This window comes from Ruditapes philippinarum, unplaced genomic scaffold (genome assembly GCF_026571515.1).
Source record: "Ruditapes philippinarum isolate M1 unplaced genomic scaffold, ASM2657151v2 ctg6437_1_1_1_1, whole genome shotgun sequence".
NCBI classification, from domain to species: Eukaryota; Metazoa; Mollusca; class Bivalvia; order Venerida; family Veneridae; genus Ruditapes; species Ruditapes philippinarum.
The window spans coordinates 95,323-109,748 of record NW_026855520.1 but is presented as its reverse complement, the minus strand read 5'-3'; the positions used below and the strand labels follow the sequence as shown (position 1 = coordinate 109,748).

The following is a 14,426-nucleotide window of genomic DNA, read 5'->3' as shown; positions in this document are numbered from 1 at the left end:
ACCTGTATATAGCCCCCCCCCCTCCCCCCCCCGGGCCAATTTTTACCCAAGGGCTTTTATTTGTTTATTTGAACAGGCTTGGTAGACACCCATAAGAAGATGTTTTATGCTAAACATCTAAGGTCTAGCTCATTGGGTTTTTTAAAAGAAGATTTTTTAAGTTTTTACTATACACATAAATTATAGTTAAAAACAATGACACCCCTGGGGCAGGGCCAGTTTTGACCCAGGGCTTTCATTTGAACAAACTTTGTAGATATTAACTTAAAGATGTTTCATGCCTAATATCTAAACTCTAGCTATTTGGGTTTTTTCAAAGAAGATTTTTAAGTTTTTGCTTTACACATATAAGGAAAAACAATGACCCCCTGGGGCGGGGCCAGTTTTGACCCTAGGGCTTTTATTTGAACACACTTGGTAGACACCCATTAGAACATGTTTCATGCTAAATATCTTAGCTCTAGCTCTTTGGGTTCTTTAAAAGAAGATTTTTTAAGTTTTTACTATATGCATATAGGGAAAATCAATGACACCCTGGGGCGGGGCCAATTTTGACCCCAGGGCTTTTATTTGAACAAACTTGGTAGACATTCACTAGAAGATGTTTCATGCCAAATATCTAAGCTCTAGCTCTTACAGTTCTTTAAAAGAAGATTTTTTAAGTTTTTACTATATGCATATAGGGAAAATCAAAGACCCCCTGGGGCGGGGCCAATTTTAACCCCAGGGCTTTTATTTGAACAAACTTGGTAGACACTCACTAGAAGACGTTTCATGCCAAATATCTTAGCTCTAGCTCTTTGGGTTCTTTAAAAGAAGATTTTTTAAGTTTTTACTATATGCATATAGGGAAAATCTATGACCCCCTGGGGCGGGGCCAATTTTGACCTCAGGACTTTTATTTGAACAAACTTGGTAGACACCCATTAGAACATGTTTCATGCCAAATATCTTAGCTCTAGCTCTTTGGGTTCTTTAAAAGAAGATTTTTTAAGTTTTTACTATATGCATATAGGGAAAATCAATGGCCCCCCAGGCGGGGTCAATTTTGACCCCAGGGTTTTTATTTGAACAAACTTGGTAGACACTCGCTAGAAGATGTTTCATGCTAAATATCTTAGCTCTAGCTCTTTGGAATCTTTAAAAGAAGATTTTTTAAGTTTTTACTATATGCATATAGGGAAAATCTATGACCCCCTGGGGCAGGGCCAATTTTGACCCCAGGGCTTTTATTTGAACTTGGTAGACACTCGTTAGAAGATGATTCATGCCAAATATCTAAGCTCTAGCTCTTAGGGTTGTTTAAAAGAAGATATTTAAAGATTTTTCTTTCGGTTGCCATGGCAACCAGAGTTCTGCATGGAATTAAATTCTTTGAACAATTTTTAAAGGTGACCACCAAAGGAACATTCCTGTGAAGTTTGGATGAAATTGGCTCAGTGGTTTATGAGATGTCATTTAAAGCAAAAGTTTACAGACAGACGGACGGACGCCGGACGAAAAGCGATCACAAAAGCTCACCCTGTCACTTTGTGACAGGTGAGCTAAAAGCTGACTATGAACAGTGTAAAGAACATTCCCGTAGGAAACTACCCATTGTTAATGTGAGGCTTTATTCAAATCAAAATGCACAAGTCTATTAAATAGTCAACCAGTCTGCTCCAACTACAGAGACATGATGATGGCATATGCCTGTAGTCATCACACCAAAAATGCAAAAGAATTAACATAAGAAACTACTAGACAGTTGTCTATGCTTTAAACAAATTACAGTAACAATAGGGTTAATATACAAGTATCTTGATCTAAAACTTGTATTTGACTTTAGTGGATTTTACTAGGCGAGGATGTTATAAGGCACAGAAGCACTGAGCTTTCTCCATTTAAGCCGCGCCACAACAAAAACTAACATAATGTGTTTGCGACCAGCATGGATCCAGACCAGCCTGCGGGTCCGCGCAGTCTGATCAGGATCCGTGCTGTTCGCTATCAGTTTCTTTACTTGTTTATAGGAGCATGGATCCTGATCAGACTGCGCGGATGTGCAGGCTGGTCTGGATCCATGCTGGTCGCAAACACATCATGTTGGTTTTGTCATGACGCGGCTCATTTGTGTAAAATCCTAGAGAGCCATCTACATACAAATAGTTCATGGTATATAAAACTGATGCTCATTAGTTTGCAACCAGTTATCTTTCTCTAGGCAATATAATGATTCAGGCATGACAAAACTTACCTAAAACTTTTCTATTATTAACTGTGTCATCTGCTCTATGTCTTTTCTGTAAAATAAAAGTCATAAAATGAAACTAAATAAGCCAATTTCATCATTAACACTCCAGTCATAAAAGTTCAAACTCCCTCCAGTTTAAATATGTATAAACACAATATAGTAAGAAAATAGAGAAAAAGAACAGAATCTCTGAAGAAGGCCAAAATGGCAACGTTGAAAATGTTGCAGGCTGGCATGCAAAATTTCAAAGAATCAATGCTGGTAAAAGCTGTTTTATGACGGATAATTGCCATTATTTTTTACATCAATTATAAGAACCAGTGAAAGAGAGAAATTTTACAATCATTGTTAGAAAATATACAAGTTTGTTTCTGATAGTGAGACTACACATTACACTTTGCTACAAAGACTTGTGCTTATAGTAATACCAGTTTAAAATCACATTGATAAGATCACAGAAAAAAACACTATTTGCATTCATTTTATATAAAAAATAAATAGCCGACCACAGGAAATAGTCTAATACCATCATACTAGCAGGTACATTGTAATTGACTCTTTCGTATCTGTATATTTGTTATGGGTTTTTATGCCAATTTTAACCCATTTTTGGTCTTACCTTGGCTATCAGTCTTTCACATCTGTACATTTGTTATGGATTTTTATGCTCATTTTAACTTATTTTGGTGATATCTCAGCCGTTGTTCCTCCTCACCGGCTTTCCAGGATAACTTAACATCAATTACCAATATCTTAGCAAGAAACAGACTACTAATCCTACTTAATTTCTAAATCAGCAGTGAGAAACATATGACCATTAGACTCTATATGTCCGAGATCAATTATCAAAAAAAACTTCGCCTTGTCTGGCAATTTATACACCGACCCCTTCATAACAAATGAGCCACATCACGACAAAACCAACATAAGGGGTTTGCGCATCTGCGCAGTCTGATCAGGATCCATGCTATTCGCTTACAGACCCTATAACAAGTAGAGAAACTGATAGCGAACAGCATGGATCCAGACCAGCCTGCGCATCTGCGCAGTCTGATCAGGATCCATGCTGTTCGCTTACAGACCATATAACAAGTAGAGAAACTGATAGCGAACAGCATGGATCCTGATCAGACTGCGCGGATGCGCAGGCTGGTCTGGATCCATGCTGGTCGCAAATCCATTATGTTGGTTTTGTTGTGACACGGCTCAAATTCAATGCTCTCTCTCTAATAATCTAAATGGGCAGACCTTTCTGGATATTGCACAAGAGTTCACTTACATAATCTTCGATGATTTCTTTAATGGCGGATACAGAGAGGATAAATAACAATGGAACAGCTGTAGTGTACCTTCCTGTAGGTGAAACCTTCGGAATTTGCTGAAATGTCAAACAATTTTCTGATGTCACAAAGATCAATTAAGGCGAAGTTTCCAATTTAGAAAATTGATTATCATAAATGACAGACCAAATTTAGCGTCAAGTAACAATTTATGAAGAAGACAGGAACAAATTATTATAGGCTGTCCATATTATTGTATTGTTATTATTATGTCCTTGATTACAGACTTTATTAAGTTATAACCTTATTAGTAGTTATTACTATTCATGCCCAGTAGAACAGACATTCTTTCATTTTCCTTAATAATTTTGCTGCAAAATTACCCATAATGTTGCCTATATCTGAAAGCAAGCTAGTTTTTTAAGTACAAAATGTTCAAAGTTTGTTAAAGGTATTAAGAATTAACTTTTTTATACCAAAATTCAGGTGCTGGATATGTGCTACATAACAGTAATAAATGTCCATGAAATAAAGTTATGTGTGGCAAATTATTCAAATTCAGCAATCTAAACCACTGGAGACGTGGCCTTGTGGTTAAGGTAATTGTCTCTCCACCATGAGGCTTTAGGTTTGAGTCCTGTTTAACCACCAATGTGTTTTTCTATTGATTAAAGTGTCTGCCACTTAAACCAGAAATCATAGGACCTAAGGTTTAATTTTACGATTCTCCCAAGGCATGATCCTATTGTGATCACAGCCATGTTACTTACACCAGTACTAGTTAGACCAGAAAATAAATCATTGCATTTGTTCAAATCTTCAAATAAGCATCAAGCTTTCATGCCACAAGCTATAGTCCTAACATTCTGCCACCACAGTCCCAGGTCCTAAACTTACCTGTAGTAATGCTATGAACAGGAAAAAAATGTTGGCATATCTTCTGAACTGTTCAAACAAGAATTTCGGCAAAAATGATATCAAGCTGTACTTGGCTGTGCTGAAAATACAAAGAAAAAGCATATATATTTTATTTTATTTTTTAGAAAGCCTTGAAATTGCCATAAGATTGCAATAATCAAGAGTTTGTGCATCCATTCCATGAATGCAAACAATCCTTTTGTAATGTAGAAATGGAACACTATACAAAATTACAAACTATGTACAGCAAAACCTGTGTTAAAGACCATCTCCAAATAAAGATTACACTATAAATAAAGGCCATTCCTTGACCACCCTTCATTGATTAAACAGAACACAGTAACCTCCAAATAAAGACCACTTGTCTTTAAAGGTCATGTTGTGAATGGTCTCCCCTTTGTATGGCCTTTTTTCACAGGCTTGACAGTAATCTCATAACATTTACAATTCTATTCCATGCACCAAATCCTAATCTATACCCCCCCCCCCCCCCCCAGAGATTAAGAAAGACTGCTGTATATGTTGAAGAAATTAGCTTTTGCAAGTATCAAACAACAAAAAGAATATGGAATTTTTGTAATAAGTGAATGTAAAGGCAAACAAAAATTTAATCAATTTTCCTACAGTGATAAAATCTCCAAGGTTGCAATGATCAAAGTGTAACAGCTCATAGAAAAGCTTGACATATACCTGCAAGACTTTTTCAATACACACAAAACTAATCAGGTAATTTGCCACAGCAAGAGATATTTTTTTATTTGTATTTTTTTTGTTTTGTTTTAAGATGATTCTGATTTCATTTTGCTCCTTTCAATCTTCAGTGCAGGAGAAAAAATGAAAGGTGCCCCTCTTGTCATCCCTGACTGTTTCAATGATTAATACTTGATCATCATGTATATTATGATATTATAGTCGACTATAATATTATACATGGCCATTAAGTATGTAATGATATTAAAACTTAACATATTCACATCAAGTTTATTCAAAATTCCTTATTGGTGTAAAAATTAACAGCTGTTGACTTAACTCTTCAACTTAACAAGTGGATTGTTCATTCAGTTATATTAAAGTTGTGTTAAACACAGAGACTTTATGGACCTTTTTTTAACCCTTCAACAGAATACTACAAAGATTCTATAATTTCGTAAATTTACCCCACTTCTTTATTGATTGAGTTTTAAACTAAACAAATACTTTTAAGCCAACACAGTCCTACAGTGACATTTTTCTTTCCTAAATCCCAAGCAAGTTTCTTTTTTTCTTCTTCTTTTGGTTTATTTAGTATTGCAATTTGGTTGCCCTCATCTGCTAAACTCCTTAACAGTAAATATTTTCATGGCAGTATTTGGATACAGCAGTTGCCCCATTCCAGAGGTGACTCTGGTTGGACTTTTACATGACTGGTGTAGAACATTGGCAAAACAGACCACAGTTATAGAGTCTCACTAGAATGACCATTGGTATTGATAGTGATGGAGCACAGCATCAAACCTGCAACCGAGCAACTTGTTCTTTTATATGCCTCGTATAGAGCACTGATACAAAGAAACTCAGCGAAAAGGCCATTTGCATTGTTAGTTTATGTCGAGACTGTGGCATGGAATCTACGACCCCAGGATTGAGAGAAAAACACTTCCTTATAGATTTATTTATCAACTTTGACTTTCCAATGGATCCACGCAGAAAAACTTGCCCAAAGAATTTCTGAGCATGTTGTGAAGTGTTCTGTCAATACAAATGGAACACAAACAATTAAATGAAATCAAATATTGTCATCTGATAAGCTGCGGACCGTAATTGACAAAAATCTGCAAATATAACGTCCTGATCAAACAAAAATATCACTTTCCTAGAATGGGAAAATAATGCTGTAAAATTTGTCGTCTGCTTCAAATGTGATACAGCTTTCATTTTCTATTTGCTATTGGTTTTGATTTAATGTAGGTTTAATAGGTATATATTCCCAAAGCCTGAAACTGGCTTCAAGAGTCGCCTTCAAGTTCTGAATCTAAAATTAATCGAAGAAATTATAAAAGAAAAGTTGTTGGGTTCAATCAATGGGTTTCCTCATTGACATCATCATCATCATCATCATCATCATCATCATCATCATCATCAAGGTAACAGTTGACATTTCATCTTTCCAGGGGTGAGTAGAACCACCTACAAGCTTCTGTAACTTAACTCGTTAATCTCCCTCACATGAAGATTTCAAGTTTCCAGATAAAACTTATTTAAACCCAATGATAACCAAAATACCTCGACCACTTGGCTAAACAGGAAGAATTCAACCCTTAACCTGTTGAATCTCTTTAATGGCCCATTATGCCTCAGAGAGTCATCTTTTTTATTTTACAAAAAATTATTATTTTTGGTATCTTGGTACAGATGAAAAAAATACTCATTTATCACATAATTATGTGAACTATCTTTTGCTCTGTGCATGGGCAATTGGTCACATTTTCTAATTATTGTAAATTAGTATTTTGTATGGAAGTTTACATTTTGCTACCTTACGACACATTACTGAATGTTCGGTGCCACTTTATTCAGTTGATAAACATCAAATATGCTCCATTATTAAATACATGCTTGACATTTAAAAGAATTATAATTGATGGATTGATCATTCCTGAAGCAGAATGTGCAGAATGGGTTTGTCCAGCTTCTTCTTCTGGAACTGTCCATTATCAATTATGGGGGTATCAAGATAAAAATTTGGTCAGCCAACAGTATAGAACCTGGTCAGACATCAGGGATGTACAGGCTTAGGCCTGCAACTCTTATAATGCTGGAGGCATAGGTTGGATACTTTCCATACAGCAGAGTAAGGAAGAAATAAACTTTCACTGCCCAAACCAAAATGCATGCCTGCGACAAGCTTGCCGCAAGCTTGTCACAAGCTTGCCGCAAGCTTACAGCTTAAATACAAGGTTGCTGCATGCTTGCAACAAGCTTGCGCAAGCTTGCGATGACTTTTAAAATATATTGCAAGCTTGTTTAAATTCATGCAAGCTTGCAAACATTTGATTTAAGCTTGCAATGCCCGCAAGCTTGCAATTTAGTAGACACTTTAGAAAATTTTGTACAAAATCTACACTTAGAAATTTCTTGTTAAAGTAATTGAAACACTTAGAAAATTTTTGTCAAAAGTGTACACATTAAAAAAAAAATTCCAAAAATGATAGTATCAGTGATAATTAACTAGTTTAAACTAGATTACCACGCTAAAGTTTATTATTAGTTATTAGTTATTTTATATATTCAGCTCAGTATTGTAAATTTACGAAGAAAATATAAAATCATCATCTATTTAATGCAAGTTACTGTAAATGATTTGAAATTTGACACTTTATACATTTCATGTAGTTGGAAAAGGGTATCTCAAAAAAATGTCTGTGCAAAAGAAGTAAAATGAATTGATTGTTAAATACATATTATTATTTTCAATAAATCTACATGAAGTTATGTACAATGAAATAATATCCATTTAATTACAGGCTTTAAGTTTAACTATAAATTAATTAAAGTCTGTGATTCAATCATTCAGACACTATAATAATCAAGATGGGATTGCATTGCTTTGCCATTTTTAAATTCTAAGAATTCATGTTTTTGGATAACAATAAATAAATAAATAAACAAAACAAAAACAGTGCATGAAATAATCTCATATATATTCTATATTAAATTAATCAATATATATTGCTTTTATTTAGGAAATAAATACTACATCCACTGAGATTTTACTCTACACACATCAGAGCCTTGATATAAATTCATTGACCATCTGTGCATGACTAATTTACTCCTGGTCATTCCGACAGATCAGGCTGTTCCATGTGATTATTTTTGGGGAGAGATAACATTATAAATTTCATATGCAGAATGTGTCTAGAAGGACATTGCAATCTTTTTGTACAAAAATTTGTAATGATTTTTTAAAATCCTATATATCTATTAGCTTTGATATTTTCTTTTACGCTCAAAGAATGAAAGTAAAATGTTGAGAAGATTAACCCTGCTTTACATAATGATAGACCTGTCCAGTTATACAGTAACTGTTGTAAAATTTGAATTCTAAGATATCTGGGTCAGCAAAGAGAGCAGAGGATGTACTTGATATTTCAGCAGTTTTGGAGATATTGTTTTGTTTAACATTTAAAGTGTTTATTAAGTATTGGTATGATAACAATCAGAATCACCTGGGACAAGGAGATATACAACAGAATCAGGTATTTATAAACCTTAAGTTACATTAAATTAAATGCAGAAACAGGTTATATATCAAATTATTAACATTTGTAACAAGAGATCAAGTTTGTTTTTATATTTTCAACTTCATGCATTTGTTTTTCTGATAATTCTTTTTAATCTATACATGTATAATCTGTAAAATATAAATTATTCAATGATTTCTTTTTAATGATTGTTTATATTTGTTTAAATGGCATGTTAGTAGATCTTTTTCATTTTCCTGCAAATTAAACAAATTAAATCAATTTGATTAAATAGAACTAAATGGTACAATCAGTAGTTAAGTTGTACAGCTGAACAGGGTCAATCATAATCATTGTGTTATTTTACATGTATGTGTTGTTGTTTTCAATGGAACAATCTAAATTATATTATACATAAATAATTTGCAGGCTGGGACATAAGTGCTGACTGTGAGAAATAGCGGCAGTGTTTAATAATGATGTGCAGTATTAATCCTGAAAAGGTATATTATTAAATCTCAATACTTTTCTATTCCACATCTTTTCTTGAAAAAATACATACTGGGTAATAAATATTGTCACAAATTTACTTAATTCTCATACAGAGAAATTCTTACAAATTCTTACAAATTAAACATTTGTGCACATTGAAATAAGATATACTGCATTGCTTTAGTATTTTTTGAAAATGCATAAGCATAGTTAATATTTAATAGTTAATACTGTTGAAACATTAGATTCGATGTTATTAAAAGATATGTAATATAACTGCATTTATGCAATAAAACATAGTTCATTACTGCATCTGTATTTAATTAATTATGAATTTTATCTTTAAAGGTCAGCACAACCATAAGAAGTTCTAGGAAACACTGGCAGAGGACTAAAAATGGACACCGATAAAAGAAATAGTAATTTAAATAATCAGAAACATTTAAAACAAATTTAAGATTGAATAGTTTGTCACTGACAGACTAAGAGCAAAATAATTGCTTAAAACAAAGTGTTGGATTCTAAGAGAAAACAAGAACCTACCAAAACCTGCAGCTAGAAAAAAACTGTTTGTGTTATAGTGAAGTAGGCTGTTCTATTCTGTATTTGGACTAAAGGATATGTATTAAATTTTGTGAAAGAAATATGTGATCATGTTAAACTCATAAGATTCTACCCCAAACTTCCTGTGCTGAATTCCATCCCAGAAATTTTACATTTTTAAGAACATTCAGGGATGCTGGAATTAGGCTGGATTTTTTCAATGTCATTCCCTCAAGGCTGGACTATTTACCATGGTAATTGGAAGAAAAACATTAGTATATGAAAAATTTAACATCAAGCTTCTTTTTACAATTTATGATTAAATAAGTTTATCATGGTAATTAATGCCTTTTTTTTTTGCATGTTATATAAGATTCAGAGACTGTTATACGTAGCAGCTCCCTTTCCAAATAGGGTTTACAGTTTTTGCAAGCCTGCGATTAAGCTTGCGCAAGCTTATACATTAAGCTTGTAGTTATACATGCACAAGCTTGCGACTTAGCCTGTGCAGGCTTGCAGATAAACCTGCGCAAGCTTGCAAATAAGCTTGCGCAAGCTTACGATTAAGCTTGCGCAAGCTTGCGATTAAGCTTGCGCAAGCTTGCGATTAAGCTTGCGCAAGCTTAAATATTAACTAGTTTGCAGTCAGATTTTTTTTAAATAACTGATCGCAAGCTTGCCGCAAGGTTCCAATTACTAGCCAGTAGCAAGCTTGCAACTTAAGCTTGCAGCAAGCTTGTGACAAGCTTGCAATGTTAGCTTGCGATTTTGGTTTGGGTGAATAGGAATAGTTATTACATACCAGATTTTATTTGAGCAGTATTTGCCAGGTTGTGAGGAGTTAATGTAGATGATTCTTTCATTTTGAGGTTGTACTTCTTCTGTCGTCTCGGAGCCTAATGCACTAGGCATTGGCTGATATTCTGAAATATAACAAAATTTATGTAATACAGATGTTAGAAAATGCCTCAAATTATTGGTTTGTTCTCTCTAAAAACACACAAGTTTTGGACTTCAAAAGCTTCATACGTATGAATACGCATTTATTTCTACTAAGAAATGGACTATTTCCACTTTTTCCTCATTATCAAACATTAATTTATTTTATTGAGCTATGACTTTCATATTTTACTCCTGTTCAGTGTATAATCATATGCAACCCAAAATATATATTCCTCAAAAAAAAGAAAACAAGGAGTGAAATATTTCTAATAAGTGACCTCTCTAGATGGTCACTACAAACAGGATTGTGTGTATGTCATTATTCTAATCTACCACATTAAGGCAATAGGAAACCTTCTATTTTTTTCTTAGACAGTTATTCAATTAGCTAATGTATTGCGTCAATCCTTATGTAAGAGATACGTTGTCAATAAAACAGAGCCGAGTACCACATCTGTATGCATTGAGGTACGGATCTTAAGTAATATAAATGCATGAGGGACCGATAGTAAGTTATAATAGAGACACTGCCAATGGTTGCGATGGGGCAGAAACAAATGAGTCCAGTCTAATTATCAATACATTTCACTGTCCTGGATCACGTTTACAAATTTGCATACCAAAATAATGCAAGCTCATCCTATCCATCTTAATTATTCCGAGGCAATATTTTTCTACCGTTCTGGGAAATATATACATTTGTGCATAATTATACATGCAAATTCAATCATCGAAGATTTGTAAATACCATTTCTATATTAAAGTAAGAATAACAGAATAAGCTGAATTTCAGAACTTTGACAGACAGACATTACTTCTCTTAATCAGAGATCGAAAATTCCACTTGTCCGCTCGTACATGTAATTACGAGTAGAATTTAAGAGAATTCAATGCATGAAGAGTAGAAAAATGTTGCCAGCACATAAGACTTAGAAACTACTCCTCCTGCAGGGCGAGTGTCACTCTGAAAATAATTTTCGATGCCATACCTGAGTATGACTTCTGACAAATCAAAACATAAGAATCAGTGAACAAGAGAGCAAAAATGGCTTAAAAAATTCAAAAACCATTTAACAATACACATATTGATTTAGTCTTTAAATGCATAATACATTTATAAGCAGCAATATAATGACTTTCCCATAATGCCAAGGATCAAAATTAGTATTTAAACCCAGTGGCATGGCATAAAACTTGTAGATTTTTTTAACAGAGCTTGTAAAAATTCAGTTAATATTGAAAATAGTTCTTTAAAAGTTACTTTCACAACATGCTTTTAATTCTTGATCCTTATTTTCACAACAATAATGTCAACAGAATGAAGTACTATCCAAAGGTATAAAGTCTGACCACTAAATTCACTTGCAAATTAATTATTCTGAGACCTTTTTTTGGCTACTTAATTTGTTGGTGGCAGCGTGGCTGAGTGTTTAACTAGGATCTAAGGATTGCTGACCGTTTGGGTTCAAACGCTGTCAGGGGCAAGCTCTTGTTTCCTTGAGCAAGAAACTTTACATTTATTGCTTACTTACTGGTTGGTTCCAGGAACGGATTTGAGAGTGTTTTAATATGCATATAGCTTCCGAACACAATCAAACTAAAGTAAATTTGTATAAACTAAATTTGATATATATATATTTTACATGGAAATCCCTAAATATAACAATGGAAAGTTACAAAGTCAAAGTAGGATTAGTTAATTATATATGAATTTAGTACTGGGAACGGTTACCATACTTTACAGACACAATAATTTCATCTGAGAATAACAGATATTGTACTTTTACAGTAAAATCTATATAATGTTAAATCAATACTAGAAAACGTTCCTTCTTTCACTGCTGTAAACCTGAGACTATTAACCTTTTATTCTGCTAAATGTATGTTATGGGCTTGTCCTCATTATGCTAAATGTGTGTTATGGACAAGTCCTTATTCTGTTAAATGTGTGTTAAAAGCTGGTCTTTAATCTGCTAAATGTATGTTACAAATGGACACATATCCTCATATTATAGATTTTGCAAAATGTATAACATGGACTTAAATTGTCGTGCTCCGAGTCTGATTTTTTTTAACTTTCCACAATATTAAGTTAAAACTTATAATATTAAACAGCCGGACAGAAACTGTTGGCCTGATTCTAAACTTGAGGCATTAACTTAGTGTGACTGGCACACACCAATCGACCCTATGAAATGTTGAAATGCTCTCTACATTTTCACCCAGTCTCCAATTTATCTAAGAAAACCTGCAGGCAGCTTGAATACACATCTGTTTAAATGCATTATGCACACAAGCTAAAACTACAAATTCATGTTGTTTTGCCAGCATCACAGAAACAACAATTGTTATCAAATTTCATGCTTCCCTGCCATCATTAATATTTAATAATTCCAACAGCATCCATGCAATTAGTGCTTTCCCATTACATAACAAAATATCAGCTGAGACTTCACACAATATTTATGCATCGGAATTCATAACATCGATATTCACATGTATTCATAAAATCTATAAAAATCGATCTTCGTCAAATACTTACGGTTAGAAACAGGTATCATGTACACGATTATTGGCTCTGTCATGATTCAATAAATTTTCCCAATTTTCCGAACTTTTTACATATAATCTCACATTATTGGAATGATATAACGTACTCCCACACGATTTCATTGGCTCTCAAGTGTTTGACAAGGAATCAATGATAAAATCAATGTCGGGTAAAACTTCCTGTTAGCATCTTAGAAATGTCTACAAACTGGGTCTCTATAATTCATGGCCTTCGATTAAGTCAATATTATAAATTCCTCACTTTCTGATGTCTAATGCCAACTTTTATATAACACATATTATTACAGACTCATTGACAAGCCTACATAAGTATATATTTTGTAAAGCCTTAGAAAATAAGACATAATGCAAATAAATCTAAGAAGCGCCAAAAGTGTGATATCCCTGTAATAATTATTGTGTCGCAGAAAAAAAATCAATAGAAAATATCAATAATTACAATATTAATATTGATCAAGTATTAGAGAAGGCTTCTTAATCCAAAGATTGTACTTTCAAGCCATACTGGATATCAAGATCTATTTCCTGTATTCATTGACCTAGAAAAGAACACACAACTTGTCTGCACATTCACACAGTCTCACATGGAAGTTCTACAATGTTTGAAATAGCTTTTATTTTAAATTGTGTTACTGAAATTCCTTTAATCAATAATGAATAGTTCTTAAATTTAATGGCCTTAATACCCTGCCGAAAAGTCCAACAGAAAGTGGTAAGCCAGCCTAGCTTGAACCCCTGTACTGAGTCTGAACAAGCTCTATACTGTTGGCTGACCAATGACATAATTATTAAATTATCTAACTTGTCCTATAATGATTAAAGATAATATTATTATGAATTTTGCATAATTTGAACCCTGGGCTTCATATATGTTGATTGACCCAGATGACATAATTTATTAAAATCTATCGTCTATATGATTAAAGACTATAATTTGAATATTGAAATAAGGTGTGATTAAATATATAAAATCTTCACAATTGTACAGATTTATTGATAAGTAGCGGGTAATATATCTTATTTGAAAAATATAATAATGATGACCAATGATAAGATAAAAATCTATAATTACACAACCTCCCTGACAGTGATATTGACCATTCTGGTCAGTATTATTTTCAACTGGGTCTATAAGTCTCCATATTGACTTAACCAAGTCCTCTACAGAACAATTTATGGAGAAAAAAAACAACAAAATTTCATAAAAAAAATAATGCCTAACTA

General features: G+C 33.4%; 1 protein-coding gene and 1 long non-coding RNA gene across 2 annotated transcripts in view; one reads left to right on the top strand and one right to left on the bottom strand.

The window, feature by feature from the left end:
* LOC132743605 (probable phospholipid-transporting ATPase IA) overlaps positions 1-14,426 on the bottom strand; it is a 77,707-nt gene that overhangs the window by 44,729 nt on the left and 18,552 nt on the right. The window contains exons 2-5 of the mRNA XM_060732135.1: positions 10,492-10,612; positions 4,411-4,510; positions 3,513-3,611; positions 2,237-2,282 (exon numbers count right to left, since the gene is read on the bottom strand). Of these exons, the coding sequence (XP_060588118.1) occupies positions 2,237-2,282; positions 3,513-3,611; positions 4,411-4,510; positions 10,492-10,612 (366 nt within the window). The remainder of the gene's footprint in view (positions 1-2,236; positions 2,283-3,512; positions 3,612-4,410; positions 4,511-10,491; positions 10,613-14,426) is intronic.
* LOC132743602 (uncharacterized) lies at positions 8,454-9,667 on the top strand. The gene is made up of 3 exons (XR_009627593.1): positions 8,454-8,669; positions 9,084-9,157; positions 9,495-9,667. It is a non-coding gene; the product is annotated as an uncharacterized LOC132743602 (long non-coding RNA).